A 19,840-nucleotide genomic window follows, 5' to 3' on the forward strand; every position below is an offset into this window, starting at 1 on the left:
TTGTATGTCCATAATTTATTAATGTAATTGCTTTATTATTACATTTGTATGGCTGAAAGGAAGCTGTCTCTAATGGCCATAGAATTTCTCGTAGTATCTTTATAAAAGATGCATTATTAGTTGGTGAGAAAAATGCATGTTGTACTACTTCAGGCTTTGTTTTAAAAGTGCTGCTTTATTAGTTTTTGTGTTTCACATCTAATTATTTTTAACTTTTACATGGTAATTGGATATGTTTCTGCCAGATGAGAATAGATCTATGTTTGGATTTGCAGTCTATAGGTAATATGGACATAATTGTCGGTTTGTTGCACGGTCAGTGATTCTTTAGCTGCCAATTTACCTTAAATATATCTGAAATAATGAAAGGGGGGTAACTTAGGTGTATTTTTATTATTTTAAACTTAAAATACATTTTAATTTAAAATGGTAGAGTGTAGAGCTAGACAAGATAAAGAAGGCTCTCAGATCCAGTTATAAGTTTTCTTATTTAGTAGAGAGGTGTTACAAAAATGGATTTCCTGGTATCCTTAGTTCACTGTCTGATTTCCTGAACTTTTTCTGTCATTCATTTTAATGCTGTTAAAGATATGCCCACATATATTGCACATAATCTGAAGACAAAAGAATTCAACAGTCTTTTTATGATGGCACTGTCAGAAGGCAGGTATTTCAGATACAGTGTGTTTGTGTTAAGTCCACTTTTTCCACATCGAAGTACTTTGAAGGAGTCACTGCTTTGTCATTGATTATGTGTCTAACCCTACAGATGCCAGGATATAAAAATTATCCCTTAATAAGGCAGAATGAAGGAATTTCTCCTCTTTTGTACGCCCATATGTTAGCTTACCTTTATGCAGAATATGTTGATTTTAATTATGTTGAGAAGTCTCTGCTTCCCACTCGTGCCGCGTCAATCTGTGCGTTAACCTAGCCAATTTTGACAGGTGCCAGTCAGTGGTCTAGAAGCGGAGGACAAGCCCCCTCATCTCCAAACTATGAAAACTCTCTACACTCCTTGGTAAGAATTTTTGAAAGCCACATAGTACTTTTTACTTAAGAGTTGAAGGCTTGGTTTTGTATAAATCCTGCATATCATTAGAGGAAACAGTAGGATAGCATTACAAATGAATTCCTTGCTAACAAATGGCCTGTTCAGTTGAACAATATAAGACGTGCAGGGTGTGTCTTTCCACCATCTGTTCCTTGGGCATCAGGCTTCTGTGCTGAGGACAGCTGGTGCTAAAGCGCTGTTATGAGATTCTGGTACCTTTTCACAAATCCATGGCTAATTCTTATCTAAAGTTCAGTCTAGAGAAAGATAAAGACTTCATGCCTTCGCATTTACGTCTCCTTCCCCCTCTCTCCCTGCAGTGGTAGTCTCTGGGGCTTGTTTTCATTATCCTGTCATTTTAAAGTATTAATGTAATTTATTTGTAATTATTACTTGTTATTGGGGAATGTTCATTTATTAATTAATGAAACGTTTTACAGAAAAACACACAGGAAATAATCTACAGCATTGTAAATTTTCAGCTTTTGAAGATTCAACAGAATATTTAAGTTACTGACTTTTCTTAAGTTTCTGATACAGCATCAGGAAGGAAAGGGGAAAAATCTGAGGGAGGATTTTGATTACTTTTGATTACTTCTGGGTTCCACAGATGTATTTTTCTTTTTTTTTTTTTCTATCTAACAAGAAATAGGCTAAATCAGTTTTCTTCAATATTTTTGCAATTAAATGTAATTGATATGTACATCTTAGAATCTTAACATAACTGCAGTGTTAAATATTAGCTTTTTCTTATCTTAATACAATCAGATCTCTGTTGCATTAACTTGACTAACAATGTATTGCTGACGTGCACATCAGCTGTTTCCTCACCTCTTTTTTGAATTAATCTTAACCTGTGCTTTGCTTCCTGTTCTGTCTTGACTTTGCCAGAAAAATCGAGTTGAACAGCAACTTCACGAGCATTTGCAAGATGCAATGTCCTTCTTAAAGGATGTCTGTGAGGTACTATTTCACTTTAGATGGTGCCTTTTTGTGTTTCAATTAATGCTTCCTTTGGATTCCCCATTAAAAACTTAAATTACTGTAGCGTATTACCCGTCTTTTGATTCCAACATTCTGCTATTTCAGTTGCTAGAGAGCTGCAGTGTCAGAATTGGTTTTGCTTTGGGATTTTTTTTTTGTGGTCTTCTTTTTTTGAAAGAAAATTAATTTGAAGACAGCCTTTTCTGCAGTACTATACAGAACCTCGCTTTTATTTCTGAAATCTCTCATCTGCGTTAAAAATCCATTTTAGAAAATGATAAAGTTTTGTCTAGGGCTTTTTTTCTGTAATACAGGTTCTCAAAAAAAACACTGCCTCTCTTAATTGTTACCAGCATGGTGTGGCTGATTTTATGATGATTCTTTCTCATCCTGTATTAGCTATTTTGTAGCACTTCCTTTTTTTCTTGTTCATGCCATGTAATAGCAGCTGAGTAACATTAACCTTATAATAAGCTTCACTTCAAAAGCTGCCACCTTATTTGTGGAATGAATGCTATCTCAAGCAAAATCTCCAGATATCTTTCCTTTTTCCTGTTTGTAGTGCTGATAGGTGCTTTCCAAGTCTCTTGATACTGCATTTCATCTTCTATCTTTAAAATCTCCAAGGTAGAAACTGTTACAGTGTAACGAGTCCTCAGGTTCATCCAGTAATGACTCTTACTATCCCTCTTAAATCCCAACAGCAGTCTCGAATGGAGGATCGCTTGGACAGGCTTGATGATGCCATTCATGTACTACGAAATCATGCTGTGGGGCCTTCAACAAGCCTATCAGGTGGCCATGGAGATATACATAGTTTATTGGGACCATCCCACAATGGGCCAATTGGAAGCCTGAACTCAAATTATGGAGCGTCTGGCCTTGTAACAGCCAACAGACAACCGTCACTGGTATGCAGTTTTTAAACATGGATATGTCTATGCAAAGCAATTATAACTGAAGCAATTAAATTATGAGAGACCCTCGTGAGTTAGAATTGGACTGTCAGACTAATACTTATCAGGAAGGTTCTTGTGGGGGGAAAGATGGCAGATGACTTGCACCTGCCATGGCTTTCCCATTAGATGGTTGGGGTGGGGGTGCGCAGAAATGAGGGGGAGGAGAAAGATGGGAAAACTTAGACTTTGGCCTGGTCAGTGGCCCATAAAATCCTGCTGTGACCATATGCAGAAAGCTGAAACTTTCTGCTGAGAGCATTTCAGCTTATACATGCATTTTTTCCAGATGTGTAATAATTGGCAGAACAGTTTTTCTCCTTGAAATGGTGAATAGGGAGATTGAATGGGAAAAGCAGTCAAGGAGGACTGAATTTCAAGTGTTCTGGTCTGGAAAAGCTGTTTATTGTAAATTGGAACTAGTCTTCAATAGCAGATGCTGGCAGAGGACTGTGAGGAAGCTGTTGGAATGTGGAACCATAGTGTGTGCAGGCTCAAAATTTTAACTTTTTTTCCTAAATGAAAAGGAGTTTTGAGCACAGCTGTAGTGTAAGTAACAGTGAAAAGGAAACAACATTCAGATTAATCCCTAAGAAATAATGCAATCCATCTCTTCTAGTTTCTTGAAGAATGTGAACTGTTCTGAAAAAAAACCCTGTAGTCGAGCTTTTCATAGGTCAGAAATATGTTAAAAGCATTATGCAGTAAACTGAATCTATTTGTAGCATTGCTCACTTCCCTCTTTCTTCCTTTTCATTCCTCTCTTCTCAAAAATGCTTAAAGGAAAAAGAGCTTTTTAAAACATGCTTATTTTAGTGGTGCCATGTGTTTGCATGTTTACAGCGTAATTTTTAAGACCAGTTACATGCTGTGAAATTTTCTGTTATAAAACAGATTCGCAGCTGGGTACTGTGTGATCAAGGCAAAATTTCACCTACCATCAAAATAATTAGGTACCCCAATTGCTGAAGGGTTCATATTCTATAAAACAGAATTAGTTCCAGGCTCTCCCATTTGCACGTCACACATCCATTTATATTAATTTCAGAACCACTGCAGTAAACATCAAAAGGAACTAGTTGCTTTCTATAAGCTGTGTGTTTGGGGATTTTGGGCAGGGGGATACTGCACATCCAACTGTATTTATATACAAGTTCACGGTTACTTTTAGTAATGCAGGAAGTGATACGTAAATACTTTAGAATGTTTTTCTTCTTACTGCCTCATATTTAATAGTTAAAGAATGCTGTTAAAGGGAAAGTTCTACAGCATTCTGAAATTCAGCTATACAAAAGAAAACCCTTGGTCTTGATGATGTGGGGTAAAGTGAGAGACTCAAATTGCATTGGCAAAGTTGTTCTCTACCTGCCTTATAGAACCTGCCAATACTGCTGAGCCAGATACAGTCCCATGCAGATAGTGCAGACATACATAGAAATCTCTGTTTCTCTTTTAAGCTAAGCTATCATAAGTATTTTATCAATTCAGTTTTGATTAAAGTAGGTGATGCTGGAAAACTACTCTCCAAAATGAATAGAAGTTCTTTAGTCTGCTGCAGTTTAATGTAGCTGTGTAATTTCAATGTAGTGTAGACTTGATTTATCATCTAATGATTGATCTGCCATTTTGGTTGAAGGATGCTGTCTGTTAGAAATAAACTTAGATTAGGAAAATGGAAGAAAAATAAAAATCCTTGTGTACTTCATTCTCACTGGGTGAGACAAGCAATTTTTTCTTGAGAAGTGAGTCAGCTAAAGAATTTCTTGGATTAACCTTCGTTTTGTTACATCAGAATAATTAGCTCCAACAGAAGGCATCCTGGTTTTGCCCAGTCCCCAAAAAGCACCCTTTGACATCATTTGCAATGGCAGGAACTCAGCATGACTTGGGATGGAGTGCCCAAATAGGTACAGAGCGGAGATTGGCACACCTGGCTCTAGTGGAAACTGAGTGGTTTATTAACAATGGCTGCATTTCAGTGATGGCCCCCAAGTATGAAGTGTAATTCCTCCAATTCAACAATCCATTAATTTCAAGCCATGCTTGCTTACTGTTTGTTTTTCGTGAAATGGTAAATGTAGGAGAGCAGAGAATTTGATACAAAACCTGAACTATAAAAGATCTAGATTTGTTCAGGAATTAAATACTACTTTACTTTAGAAGACTTCCAGTAAATTTTAAGAAAACAATGAGTATTGGCTGCCAGGATGAGAAACATCACATGGATAAAGGTGTGCTTGCCTTTTTTTTTTTTGTTTGATGTGATCATAGGGACTCTTCTGGTCCAGAAACGGTCACTGGGGTTCAGCACTAAATGAAACTTCCTTGTCGACAGAGGGGACCTTTATACAAAACATTTTTGTTCTTTTGGGAAAAAAAAATAGAAAAATTAAATAAATTTAATTTCCCTTGAAGCAGATGATCTTGGCAGAAGGAGCTAGGAAATGAGTAATTTAACTCCTTTTTATGTAATTAGTGCAACCAGACATGGTTTTATTTTAACATTTGCTTAATTTTTGAGCCAGATTTATTTTAAAACTCTAGTTGACTTCATTTCCTGCTCACTCTGAATGGTCTTGTTTTCTTTTTAGCTGGGCTGGCCATTAGACTTGTTCAAATAGATTTTTAATATCTCAAACTCATCAAATATTTGCTAAGTGGCCTTTGAGGTTGATTCGTATTTTATTTCATGTATATTGAAAAGTGGAGAAGTAATACTCTTTTTGTTCTTATTCAAGCTGCTTTTTATTTGTCGTTGTAATAATACAATGGAAAAAGAACAGCCTGAATTGATTAAAAATAAATAAATAAAAGGCCTGGAAACTCAGTTAAGGATGAAACTCAAGCCTTAAGTCACAGGGTTTTTTCCAGGTAATAACAGGAATCTAAGAAGATGGGTGATCTCCCCTTTTCTACCCTGGGTCTGCTCTCTAGTATAAAAGCACGAAAGGGCAGGTGAAGCTGCTTTGCCAACTCCAGCCTCTGCTCTTGCTCAAAGCTCTTCCAGTGTTAGTACTTCTCTGCAGAGATTATGTTCCCACTGAGTAATTCTGGGCTGTCTGAAGTATAAAAAAATCTTGTTTCTAAAACTTTTCCTGTTGTCTTAACTATGCTTACCTTAATAAAAGTGATGTTAATGTCCATGGCCAAATCTACCACTTAATATGGTTTGAGAAGTGCATGTATTTTGAAATATGCTTAGGCAAGACCTGTAACAAATAATGAACAAAGGCTGGCTTTAGGTTTTTCCAGTTCTCAAAAGCTTTTGTTGCTAAGAGTTCAAAATTGAATATATAATCAATATATAATCAATCTGAAGTGTGAGATGCAGCACCGATGTTTACAAGACAAAGGTTGTCCTTACTCCATGTGTCACTCAGTTCTCCTCCGTGCAGTAGAGTGTCATCGGTTGCCATGATTCCTCCAGTTTTTATTTAGCTGCCAAAAGTACTTAACTGGTTTTCTGGTTGTGGATCCCAAATGTTATCACTTAAATCAGCTGAAATAAGTTCTACACTTTTTTTTTTTTAAGTGACAAGTCTGAATGTTTAAGTCTTTCTAGAAATGCCTAAAAATAAATATAGTTCACCTGGTAAATGACAACTTCCAGTCCTACATGCAGCACTGTTGGTTCTCTAAAACTGTGTTTTTACCAGGCTGTTAACTTCTTTGATCTGCTGAGAATCCTAAACATGTACTGTCATTGTGTAGAGAAAATACGCAAAGGCGAGTGATTTAAATCTGTTTCAAACAAATGCTGCGTCTATGCTGATTGTGTCTCCGATCTTGCTAAAACATTTTAAAAGCCCGAGCAACCGAAAACTTTCGGTTTCTGCGCTGTGTGATGTGGATCCAGCCTTCCCCCATTTGTCGTCCATTTTGTGTGCCTGAGGAGCGTTTAGGGTTTGCTTAAGAGGGATCGTGAAAATACGGCTAAATTAGCTCATGAAAGGATGAATTAACTCCAAGTTAGTTTGCTTATAAAATGAGATCCTGCAAGTCATTGTGAGCGGCCTGCTAGAGCCTAACGGCGCGCCCGCTGCCGAGAGGCCGGCGCGGAGCCGCCCGAGGGGAGGCGGGCGCGGGGCGCCAGCTGTATGCTAATGCGGCCGCGCGCCGCCCCGCCCCGCGCAGCTGCCGCGGGACCCCGCGCGGGGGGGCGCGGCCGGCAGCGGGAGCGAGGCTCCGCCGGCGCCCCGCAGCGCCGCTGCCGGCACGGGGGCGGGCGGGCGCCTCCAGCGCCTCTGCTGCGGCCGGCTCACGGCTGAGAGTGCCTCGGCGGCCGGGAGGTGCTGCGGAGCCGCCCCGAGGTCTTTGCGCCTGGGCCCGGGCACCCTTAGTGCTGAGAGATCGTTTGACTGAGGATTACTTCTAAATAGCAGTCGTAAAGCATGTTGCAAGCTTGTCAGTTCCGAAGGCTTCGGAGCGGAAGGTATAGAATGCCTCTCAGAAGGCGTAAAGGAAGCCCAAGGTTGTGTGCCCCATTGAAATGCAAATGAGGAGAGCCTCTTTCTGTCTAGTCAAGGGAAAGGAAAGCAAACTATCTTTTTCTGAAGTCGATGTTTTAAGATACTAAACGTTCAATTTGGTACCTAGAAGCAGCCACTGATAAGTTGTGCTTATAGGAAACAGAGCTCTTGACCCTTACTGTACAGTGACTTTCAGCAAGTCTATGGGTTTGGGGATTTTTTTTGTTTGCCTGTTTTGATGTTCTCATACATCATAGATGAGAGAGTGTGGTCAGTTTTTGTAACACTTCAACTCTTAAGATTTCAGTATTAATTAGTTCATCTAAATTGCATGCTTTGAATTTGTGAGCCTGTTACTGGAATGCGGACTCAAATTCAGGTTTTATTTCTCGTCTGTTTTCTGCCTTTATCAGAACTGATTCACTAATTTGCCACTTTTCGATTAGCTCTGGATTTGAATGTTGCCAAGGGTTCTGGCAGCTGCTATGTTTGAACACAGCTTTACGAGATTTTTGCCTTTTTTAAGAAATAGATTTTGGAACAAACCTGGTCCTGAAGTGATTAATAGTCTGTAGCTTGAATAAAAGCACCCTCATGTGTTAGGACTAAGCATGACTAGAGGAGTAAAATAAACCATACAACCTGCAGGGCAGAATTAGAGAAAGACATATTCTTGGAGGTTCAGTGTTGAGAATGAGTTTCACATTCCTGGTGTAGAGTTTTGTCTCACAGGCTGAAGGGCCCCGGGCTCTGCTCTTTGCTCCTAGTGAATTCTCGACACTCACAAGAGCTGAGCTGTCTGTATCCTCCAAGTTCTGCACTTCTCACAAACAAAGCCTATTGCACACAAAGAAAGATAAAATATACTTTAAATAGCAACAGATATTCCACAGTATATGAGAGGAGATTTTCTGCAGAACAATAGGTACAAGTAGCATCCCGGAATGACCTGATATTAGTTGGGGCGGAGGGGGGTGTCCCCCTTCCCTTTCTTGTTCCTGTGCATTAGATTACAGGAATGAGTGTATATTAAACAAAGGATAAACTTGCATAAGGGTATTTATCTCTCTCTGGGTAAAACCCGTACTAAGACATGAAAGGTAAAAGCTGCATTAATTACTCAAGAGGGATTCAAAGCTCAGCAGTTTACTAGGATTGAAGGATTTATTGAAAAACAGTGGTTCTCATGTGTAACTCCAGGCAATAAACCTATTTAATTAAAGACTTAATCTTCTAGTTGACATGTTTGCTACTGTTCCAATAAAAAGCTTCATCTGTAGCCAATTTTTGTAACTATTACAAATAATAGTGGAATCCCTCATCTTTGTTCAGTTTTTTAGCTGTTTAATTGTATTATATTGGTTGTATTAAAATTATTTAAAGGACTTTTGTGTTTGTAGGAATCAAAAGCTTTCAGTGTTCTGTGTTCCAAATTATTTAAATACAGGCAGTGTATCTTCACCTCTTCCTTTTCCAAACAAAAGAATATTCTTTTTCTGTAGAGGTTTGCACTGATAACAAGCTCCTGTATTGAGCATCAGTTTTTTAACCGAGGCGCCTCTTTAGGCTAGGTGTGCTGTTCTTACTTCTCTTAGAGAAGTACCATTCATTCAAGTTCATGCAAAATTAGATTTTTCTTTTTTAAAGACTCTTCATCTTAATGCCTGCTGCTTAGAAATTTAATCATTATGTATTGTGAAGGAACAGATTAGAAAATACTGAGAGGTGGTAAGAATAGTTAGATGCCTTGGTTATTTTTGTATGATAAGGTTCTTTAATGGGACTAAACTAAATGTATCTAGCTGGGAAGGGAGGAAAACGAGAATTACTGAAGTGAACATAAAGATATTTTGGTATGAGATCCAGTTCTTTCTTAATCCCGTTTCAGCAAGCAAGAAGTGAGGAGGTGTTAGTTAGGTTTTATCCGTGCTGTGTGCCTGTGAAGGTGTGACTGCAGGGCAGGAACTGCACCTTCCACTGGTGGCAGGAGGACCCTTTTTTTAAAGAGTTGATAATTGTATTAGTGTAAAGCAATCAAGGGTTAATCAAATCTTACACCCCTCAGGTATAAACTGAGCAGAAAATTCTGTAGTGTTCTGTGGGAAAATACTTCTTTAAAAAAAGAGCTGCGTTGTTCCAAACACGTTGGTCACTGCCGGGAATACTGCAGGCTCCGGGGTGCTGTGACCAGGGGCTTCCGTGTAACAGCGTCTTTCAACTGAAGCTTTCCTTCACTGAGATAGAACTTAGGTCTCTAATCCAACAAGTACTTTCTTTTAAACATCTATTTTTAGACAATTGGTTTTGTATCACATCTCTAATAGAAATGTTTGGTTTGGTTTGTTTTAGGTTGGGACTCATCGGGAAGAAAGCGTCAGCCTCAACAGCAACCATTCGGTTCTTCCCAGTACAGTTTCTGCTCAGAGCACTGAACTAAATCATAAAACACAAGAAAGCTACAGAGGTAACTTTCCAGGAATATTACATGCCAAGCAGGGGCCGCAGTAGTCGAGAGCTAATGAGGCTGTAGGACCTGGTAAATTTGCATGTACAGAGGAAATAGGGACTTAGATAACGTTGAGAAAGATGAATACATTACAAATCCTATAAAGCATCACTGTTAGGGATTCCAGCGACACTTTGTGAGGGCGTCCCACCGTCGGATGTGTCCCAGTGTAGTTTCAACAGAGGACTCTGCGTTACAGCCACATTGTTCCAGGTTAAGGAGCCACAATGCCATCTGCAGTTTTGCATCCCTTTCTGTGTTGGCCAGAGTGAGCTGAGGCCAGATTTCAGTTTAGCCAGTAAAGGGAAGTCCTTCCACATCTGTTTATGGTTCCCCCAATTTTTAGCCTAAAGAAGCGAGCTATAGAAAACAGAAGTCAGCTTACTCGTTGGCGTGCTCACACCATTTAGGGTGGTGTGTGTTGCACGTTTGGCGAAGCCAAGCCTACGTGTCCGTGCCATGCTGCCCTTAAATTTGCAGCCCAAGACACCCTTACTTCCCTAAATGTCCTTTTGTCTTTAACAGTGTTTTTCCTTGGATTTAGCTGTTACTAATCAGGCTGCTCTATGAATTACGATCCCTTTACAACCCATGACACGTGTCCCAGTGCAGCAGTGTTAGTGAGGTTTCTCTTGTTTCAGTTGTCAGTATAGTTTCTCCTGTTGTCTTCCCAGAGTGTTGCTCAGCTCTGGCCTCCCATTGATGATATCTGAGATTTTCTTAGATGCTTCCCTCCTGTGATACTCACGTTTATCTCTGGTTGCTTGCAGCATTGTCTGGTGGCTTACAGAGCCAGTCGGTGGCTATAGGTCCAACAGAAATCAAGTCTGAACATAAGGAGAAGGATGAAAATATACATGAACCCCCCTCATCGGATGATATGAAATCAGATGACGAGTCCTCCCAGAAGGATATCAAAGTCTCATCTAGAGGCAGAACAAGGTTGGTTGCTGACCTGACCCAGGGAATTGGTGCCTTGTTAATGCTTCATAGCATGTTGTCCTTACGTTTGATAAAATTGTTCTGAGGCTTTTATGTTAATTCAGTGCACATATTAATAGGTAGCTGAAACAGATAAAAAGCTTACACCATTTGTATCTGCTTCAATACAAAGCAGGATTTTCTGGGAAAATCACCTGAGAAGTGTGCATTCTCTTACGGTGGGGCCTTGTCTAACATCAGCCCTGAGGACCTGGAGTCTGGGGTGTTTACCACAGGGAAACATCCCCTTCCACGACAAAAAGCCACGGGCTGACATTGGGTAAAATGCTCCGATACACAGCAGAGGCCTGACACAAGCCTTGTGGTTTGAGATAACAGTAAACAATCATCATTTTGCAACCCCAGGCAGCAGGGTCTGTAGCATCACATGTGTCTAATGGTGTTTTGATGCATTAATTAAATAGTGCAGAGGCTTTGCACAGTTTTAGGCTGAGTTGGACAGTCCTATATTTAAAAAAGACTGTTCCACCTAATAAAATCGTTTAGAATAAGGCAAGAATTCTAAATATAGCTATTTAGCTCCATGCTAGATATTAGAAAAAAAAGTGGTTCTAAAATTAGCCAGTAAAGCCTTGAACAGAAGTACAACTTTTAATAGGCAGATTGAGTTGGAAATTATTTTAATGTCTTTTGACATGAACAGACATATTGGAAACTAGCAAAAACTATTTGTTGAAAAGGATTTATTCTTCATCTGACAAAATGTGTGAGGTCTCTCTCAACTGTTTGAACATTCTTCAGTAATAAAGTGGTAGTTTGGGTAAGTCTTTTGCTTCAAGGGTCAGTGTGATGCCACCACTGTCCCTGGAAATGTTTACCATTATACTTCAATGTGAAAGGGATTAAGTGAGAAGTAGTTTAATTTCATCACTGAAAGTTTTGAACCAGCAGCAGGATCACTTGTTTGAATACCAGCGATATTTCAACTGTGTTCATTTATACTTTCTTGCAGCAGTACTAATGAAGATGAGGATTTAAACCCAGAGCAGAAAATAGAAAGAGAAAAGGAGAGGAGAATGGCAAATAATGCTAGAGAACGTTTGCGTGTTCGAGATATTAATGAGGCATTTAAAGAACTTGGCCGTATGTGTCAGCTTCATCTGAAGAGCGAAAAACCACAAACGAAACTGCTTATTCTTCACCAGGCTGTGGCAGTCATCCTCAGCCTAGAGCAGCAAGTGAGAGGTCAGTAGCCCATTGTGACACTGTGGCAGTTTGCGCGGTAGCTTTGTTCATGGGGCAGCGGCACACTGAAAGCTGCACAGCTCGATGCACGAGTTGCTACAAGTGTGTTGGCTGTGCTGTAACCATGGGGAAGTTCTTTAGGAAAAGCAAAAAGAATTACTTTTTTTTAAAAAAAGGGGGGGGGCATGTGGAGAAGGTGGGTATGACGGTTATACATCTTTTTCCCCTCTGTGCAATTGGCTACATCCTCAGCTGTGTTTTCAAAGTAAGTTGTTTAATTCAAATGCTGACATGTCATGCTTTAAATTGTAGCAAATACTCATTTAGTACTACAAAAGCATTTAGCAAAAATACATATTTTAAGATGAACCCTACAAAATTGAAATATTAAAATGCAGTGAATTTAACTACATTTACTTAGAAGTTTGCATTAAATGTATACTGGGGAGGAGGAGGGAGAAAACCTGCTTCTACTGTAGTTGAATCAGGGCTGGGTTTGTATGTATTTTATTTCCCTGCTTCCTTTAATTTTTTCCAGGAAAGAAATAATAGACCTAATTGGTAGGTGCAGAGGGAAGAATTCTCTGTGCAGTTCACTCTCTTAAGGAAAGCCAGCTCTAGGAGTCATGTTTAGTTCTTCAGCTGTTCTGTTGTTTTGTCTTGGTGAAGCTACAGTTGATTTGTTTAGTCTCCCTTTAAACTTGTGACAAAGGCATGTTAAAGTTGGGAGGCACCTTGCTTTCCCTTTGGTCAGTTCTGAAGCAATCAGGCAGTTTGGTTCAGTGATTGGTGTAGGTCCCTTCCAGCAGAAGTAGTGTGGTTTATTCTATGTAGCTGACACTTAAATGAGTGGGGGGCCACATGTTTTGCAGTTTTGGACTAGTGAATAATATCTTTCTTGGTGTCTCGCTGATGGAGGTGCATCAAGTGACTGGAAAAATTTTTCAGATGAGGATGATGCCAGTGGTCCTGTTTCCTTCATGTGCTACAGCTTTGAATAACTGGTGTCACTCAATTACGTCAATGTTTTATTTTTGTGTACCTTTTGTTCACTTCCATTTCCTAATTTGTTTCTTGCATTTTGCACAGAACAAAGCAGTTGCTTATTGGAAGTGACCAAGTGAATCCCTTAACGCAAGCCGATGCACTTTGTACTAAGGGTGAGATACTGTGTTTTCAGGCAGAGTTTTACTGGCCTATTTTTTTAAGCAGCAGCACACTGCCTTCAGTTGGTTCTAACAAGGCTATCTAGTTACTCTGCAGATGAAACACTAGCTAGTGCCATGGTAAAGCCCCGTTTTAGCATCTCTGAGTCTTTGATCTCGGGAATTGTTTTGGCCTGAAAATGCTTGCCCTAATCTGGAAGGTAACACTGAATATGATGAGGAAGTCAGAGTAACATCAATCAAGTGTGGTTGCTAATATTTAAAAGACACGGGTCCATCTCTCTGCTCTCACAGATTCTGTAATCCACAGAAAACTCTCTGAAAATGAATTAACTCACTGTTGCCTTGGTCAGAGGTTGCTTCCAAACCTTCTGTCTCTGGTAGAGAGACGTTTTCCCAATTGTTCTTACAGCCAAATTGTACCTATCCTACAGGCAGGGTAAACACGAAGCTTTTCCTTATTCACGTTTCTACCTCCCCACATCCCCTCTATGCATTTGAGGAGCCTGTCACAGGCATTCCGTGTCTCTCCTCAGAGAGTCTGTGTTCCACATTTTGTTTCACTTGTCTTCCTTTGCACCTGTTCCTGAAAGTGAGTGACCGGAGCTTTGTGTGGTGCCCGGAGGAGCTTTCACCAGTGCCTTGTAGAATTGCACGAACAATTGCCTCTCTGCTGGTAATGAAGCTTCTCATTCTGTGATTGGTGCTATTCAAAATGAAACGTTTCAGATTTTAAGCCCTAACTGTAGGCAAGCATTTTTATGTTTCCTAAATCGCTGAAAATTAACTTCCTTTCAAAGTTTCCATATAATTAAATCTTCTTTAAAACTTCAAGGCAAGCCGTGTTTAAACCAAGAAAACTCTGATTAAGAGAAGTTAGCAGTTGTGGTTTGGGAGCACTCATCCTTAGGAAGTGCGGTAGGAGGCTGTTGGTAATGACTTGGCTGAAAGCAGAATTAGCAAGTCCATCTGTCAGATTGACTAGATTCTACCCCTTGTAAAATGCTTAGGGGTCAGCAAACTGCAGTTCTCAAGGGTGCCAGTGCAGTGCAAGAGAAGTGCTTGTGCTCTCAGTTCAATTTTGGCAGTCTTCTCACAGCTAAAATTGTGTCTGCAATCTTAAGCTGCAGAACAGAATTCACTGACAGAAATGCCTCAAAATGCTGATTAAATTCAGCATGCTCTAGTAGAAGACAATACACACTTTTTGTGTGTCTTTCTGGCCATTGCAGCTTACATCTTTTGTATTTTTAATGGAAGGCCGTTTTGGAGATCAGAAACAATGGACATTTAGAAACTGTCATTATTTGAAAACTAGATGCAACTCTACATCTACTGAAGCTACTTTAGGATGTGGAAGCATCCTGAAGGAAGTATGTTGCTAGCTAGTCCACAGCAGGGTCTTACAGAGTATTGGCTTGAATGCAAGAGGAGGTAACAGCTTGAAAAAAAAATCCTTCTGGTCTGTGCGATTGACACAGTGTTCTAGGCACCAGACAATTCCACAGACTTGAGGGTACAAGGAGAACTATTGCCTTGGGACACATGACCTTCCTGGTTCTAACAGCAGGCTAGTACTTAAGGTGAAGGAAGAAGCAGTAACATGGCTAAAACTTGTGTGATGTCAGTGAGGTTGGTATGACTTCAGAGATTTCTGGGGTTTGTTGCTATGTTGGTTTATTACATACAAATTACAGACAGTTCTTATTTTGCACCTTCTCAACTTCTGGTGACAAGGGAGGCACTCTTTAAAAGTTTTTTGAAGGTGTATGTAGGCAGCTAGTAAAGTTTCCTTGGGGCTTTTTATTTTTTTAAATACCAGTATAGGAGATGCCTGGTGGGATTTGCAGTGGTTCCTGTAGGCTGTAGGCACTGACATTCCAACAGCAGAGGGAAGCTGCACATCTGTTTTTCCTGTAGTGGTTAATGTCTCAGTATTCCCCTTGGTAGCAGCATGTGGGATGTTTAAGAATCATTTTTCTGTTACAGAGCGAAACCTAAACCCTAAAGCAGCCTGCCTTAAGAGAAGGGAAGAAGAAAAAGTTTCTGCCGTATCGGCAGAGCCGCCAACACCACACCCAGGAAGCCACCCTGGCCTGAGTGAAACTACCAACCCTATGGGTCATATGTGAACACCAGCCAGGTACGTCACTTGTCTAGAAGGGAATGGCTCTGGTGCTTTTTATTGGGTAGAATTGGGGAAATCTAGAGATGTTTCTTCTTAATTGCTGAGCTGCACTAGCACCCAGCTTTGTGGTGTCGCTGAGCACTTGCGTATCTCTGAGCATAAGCAAAAGCATGCAGAGTGGTTTAGTTTCAGAATCAAACAAAACCCCAAGAAATGAGTGTTAAAGTCTCTTCATTTCCATGAGTTGTTGCCCATGGCTACATCTCTTGGCTCAGGTGGCCCGCTTGGCGTGACATCAGAGGAATAGTTAACAGCTTGCTAGATAAGCCAAGCATAATAGAGATGAATTATTCATCTTTAATGGCTTAAATATCACATTAGTTCATCTAGAAATCCATCTATTGTTTTCCAGTGCTGACAAACTTTGAGAAGACTTCTCATCCCAAAGAGATTTGCCGTCTGGCATAAGGCCATTCGTTCTAACTCACCTCGTTTGTCCAGCAGCCATTGCTACCTGTCTTATGTCACAGTCTGCATTAGGGAAGATAGTTAAGGTTTAAATAGTAATGTTTACAGCTTTGCCAAGGTAAAAGAGTAAGAGATTGGGTTCAATGTCCTTATTTCAGCCTGTAACTTGATTAAATGTTATGTTTTAGGAGTTTTTTGTTGGTATTTAGTCTGGTTGGTTTCTATTTGAGCTAAGGTAGAGGTGTGCATCTTAACAAAATGTATCCTGTGGCAGTGTAGTATCCTGATGTTCCTTAGAAGGCAGCAAACTGCCAGTCACAGCAACCCCGATTCAAGTCAGGACCTTTTTCCTCATTCCAGGCAGCTTCTTTCTTCATAAATAAGGGTAGGGGTTTTTTTAGGAGAACAAGGTGCTTTGAATTTGTTTTCTTTGCTACCTGAGCAATAGGCTGCTTCTAAGTTGTCTGATAATTCTTGATTTACAGCAAACTTTATAGTCCGTTCTTGCTCTGTTAATAGAGTGAGCCACTTTGAAAAATGGAATCTTTGTGCTTTTAATAGCAGTAACTTTGTAAGATGACTGAAGTATGGGGTAGACGGGTAAGGCTGTGCAGCCTCCCCAGGCTCCTTCAACAGCAGTGATTAAATTAGGTATTGCATTCTGCTTATTTTTGAGTCAAACGTAAACCAAAGGTCTGAGATTTGCAGATTATTCGTTATCCCGTTATTCTTTCTCCTATATTCAGAGGGTCCAAATAGAACGCTCCTGGGATTAAACTGCTCAGTATGTCATATTCACTGTGGACATCTCTGGGAAGGAGTTCAAGGTCTCTCAACATGATTTTCTTTTGCACTCAACTGAGTGAAAATGCCACGAGATAACAATTTAAATCAGTTCTCTAGCATGGGTGTTACGCTGCTTGCTGATTGTTTCCCTAATCTTCTTTTCTCTCCAAAATTCCTTTCTAGAATTCCAGAATTATTGGTAGGATACACAGAAGGTGACCTTTCTTCACAAGGACACAGACAACTAACATGAAGACACAAACCTGACAGGAGAAAAACACTTGAAGCAAGAAACCCAAATGCAATCTTATGATCAAAGCTACTGGTCAACACCTGCATCAGGAGTGAGGATCCAAGATCTTCAGATAGAATTTCAGCCCATGAAATCCTCTGAACATATCATTCTGTTGCAAGCAGTGTGTCGCTTCTGCACAATCAGAGACTGTTGTGATCTCTCCACTCATTGTGGAAGTTGCCTTGTGCCTAAACTGAATTGACAAATGCATTGTAACTACAAATTTTATTTATTGTTATGGAACTGTAAAGGTCTACATATAAAGGGAAAAGTTAACATGTTAAAAGCTGATAAAACTTCAGCTGGATGCCAGCATTTACTAAAGCTGTTCACATTCAGAGAACAAAGCAGTGACAACCGGCTGACCCGTAGCATTCCCAGCATACCTATTAGTGTCTTAAAAAAGGAAGGGAAAAGTCTTTTGTTGTCCTTTCCTCTCCTTTTGCCATATGACTAGTCTTTTCCATGCAATAGGAAATTATTCCTTGGTATAGCTTTTTTTTATGTTCTTTTTGGTCTCTGGTAATCTGAACAGTTATGGTCCCAGTTACCCTTCCACGCTGGGCTCCATGCTTCAAGCCAATAAGAGGCCTGGCGAAGGCTGCGAGCAGGAGCAGGACTGTGGCCATAACATTTCTTGGATTTAAAAAGTGATTTTTATTTTCCCTCAGACTTTCCTCAGACTTTTTTGGTTGGTTTTTTTTTTTTCTAATTATAAACAAAACCTTTTTAGGCTTCTAGGCTTCATAGTAAAGCTTGTAACGTGAAGTGTAAATTGGGTGGGGAGAATCTACTTTGTTAGAGTTGCTTTGTTTTCCGAGCAGTAAGTACTACATATAGTACCTGTAAAGTGTTAGCTGTACGTAAGCACAAAATGCATTAAAATACAAAGGAGATTTTGTTTTTTTTCAGGCTGTAATTTTGGTGAATAGTGAAATCCTGAATTCACCGTGGCAGGTAGTGTGATGCTATAGCCACCAGGAAGGTGGGCTTATTTACCTAATGGAATATAAGAGCAATGGTCACCGATTTTTCCTTACTGTATACATTGATTATCTTGTCACTTTCGTATGGCTTGTCAGTGGAGGCAAAAAGCAGTGTGAATCCGAGGCAAACAGATGACCCCCTCCCAAGCCATATTGGCGTCGAACCTTTAAACGTTTCTCCACCAGAACAGTGTCCATAAGTATTCCTTTGTCACAGATGTGTTGGAATGGTTAAAATCCCTTTGAACTTCCATGGAAACTGTCTTCCACTGCAATGACCATGGGAGGAAATTTCCGAAGCCAAGGTTGTCTGAGTGGCTGTTTGTATAGTGCATCTTTCATCACTGGCAATTGGTTCACACACTAAACAGGAACAAACCGGTAATTTCTATCGAGACATTTAATTTGAGAGAACAAAAGATGGGTTGTTAAAGTAAATGAATGAATTTAAGCTCATGTTTTGGATGGTTCCTAACAAAACAGTTTGTGGAATTAGTGGACTCATTTCTATTACTTTGATTTGCATATATCATCAGATAACACCTGATTATATCTGTGGCCTTGTTCTTCATTTCAGTGTTTATCAGCTAAACAAATTTGTTGCTTATGACGTGTGAAAGTGATCACGTGCCACTGCCTGGCCTTTTTCCTTCTAAGCTTGTTGTCTTTTTGGCTATATTAGACTTTGCAGTATGCCCAGAAGCTTTCCTTCATAAAATAGAAAGAAAAAAACATTTGGCTTATTTTTCACTGTAGCTAGTCTTTTATACAATAATCTTGTAAGAAAATTTCTTGAATTCTAAATATTACTCTTTCTAGATTTTTGAAATCGAAAAAGTTTTCAGTAAAAAGTTTCTTACTTTATTTTACTATATTAGGTAGTAAAAATGTAGGGTTATTTACCATAACCTGTTCATTAATATCAGAAATTTACAATAGCATTGTAAGACCATAGTAGGGTTCTAGCATACCGTGTAGTACCTATGGAGTATTGTAAGAGCTAATTGTCCGAGATGAATTGCTTCTCATCTTGTTCTCCAGTTTCCATTGTTGGTTTATTGCAGATTTGTACCCTGTGTCAAATTTTGAGGTATTGCTGATAAACCTTTCCAACCAGCAGCAAGAAGTTCAAAAACATTTCTGTCAATGTAACAGAAAACACTATGTATATAACATTTATGTAGCAATAAATGTGCCATCTTTTTTTAACATGGTAAATCTGTGAGTTTTTTAAATGTCTCTCTCCTCATAGGTAATGTGTTGCTTGAAGAACACCAGCAAAAACATCCATCTTCCTCCCAATAAACCCCAGTGGACCTTCCCAAGGCGGGCAGCAGCAGCTGCACACACAGATGCTGTCACTGCACCCTGGGAAGTCTGCGCAGCACATCCCGGGCAGCCGGGGAGGAGCAGCATCTCCCTCACCTGGGCTTGCTACTGCACAGAGAGGGGATCAGGCAGGCAAATGGCAGCTTGGGAGCAGAAGCTGATCCCACAGGCATGTGCCTCCTGCTATGCCTCATTCCTTTGCTTTGCCTATCCTGAAGGAGAGTTTCTAAGCCCTTTTTGGTGCCACGGTACAGTGCCCAGTTACTTCTGAATTGATTTGACGGATGCATCTAAGTAGGTTTTGTGAAGAAAAGGGGGAAATGAAAACTCTGTAGCTTAAGCTTGACATTGACGTTTTCACATTTTCTACGTTTTTTTCTTTCTGCAAGTGTACAGTGGTGAAATCTTCATGCAATTCCTAGTCCACAACTGTTGAAGCCAAAAAGCTTAAGTAATAAGTAAAATCTGTAGAAGCTTGAGTTTTTCCAATTCTAAATAAATATCTGTGGGAAAAGCACAGCAAAGA

The 19,840-nt window shown here is 39.8% G+C and overlaps 1 protein-coding gene across 8 annotated transcripts in view; it reads left to right on the forward strand.

Moving 5' to 3' along the window:
- The window catches only part of TCF12 (transcription factor 12), a 169,031-nt gene extending 149,837 nt beyond the window's left edge, over positions 1–19,194 (forward strand). For 3 of the 8 annotated variants that reach the window (XM_061999259.1, XM_061999266.1, XM_061999264.1), the window contains 8 exons: positions 948–1,021; positions 1,946–2,017; positions 2,743–2,949; positions 9,813–9,927; positions 10,740–10,911; positions 11,924–12,156; positions 15,312–15,465; positions 16,888–19,194. In XM_061999259.1, the coding sequence (XP_061855243.1) occupies positions 948–1,021; positions 1,946–2,017; positions 2,743–2,949; positions 9,813–9,927; positions 10,740–10,911; positions 11,924–12,156; positions 15,312–15,454 (1,016 nt within the window). In that variant the 3' untranslated portion in view covers positions 15,455–15,465; positions 16,888–19,194. The remainder of the gene's footprint in view (positions 1–947; positions 1,022–1,945; positions 2,018–2,742; positions 2,950–9,812; positions 9,928–10,739; positions 10,912–11,923; positions 12,157–15,311; positions 15,466–16,887) is intronic. The other 5 variants (XM_061999262.1, XM_061999267.1, XM_061999265.1 and 2 more) reach the window with 3 other exon arrangements.
- Positions 19,195–19,840: the final 646 nt, after the last annotated feature.

Source organism: Colius striatus, chromosome 7 (genome assembly GCF_028858725.1).
Source record: "Colius striatus isolate bColStr4 chromosome 7, bColStr4.1.hap1, whole genome shotgun sequence".
Taxonomy (NCBI): Eukaryota; Metazoa; Chordata; class Aves; order Coliiformes; family Coliidae; genus Colius; species Colius striatus.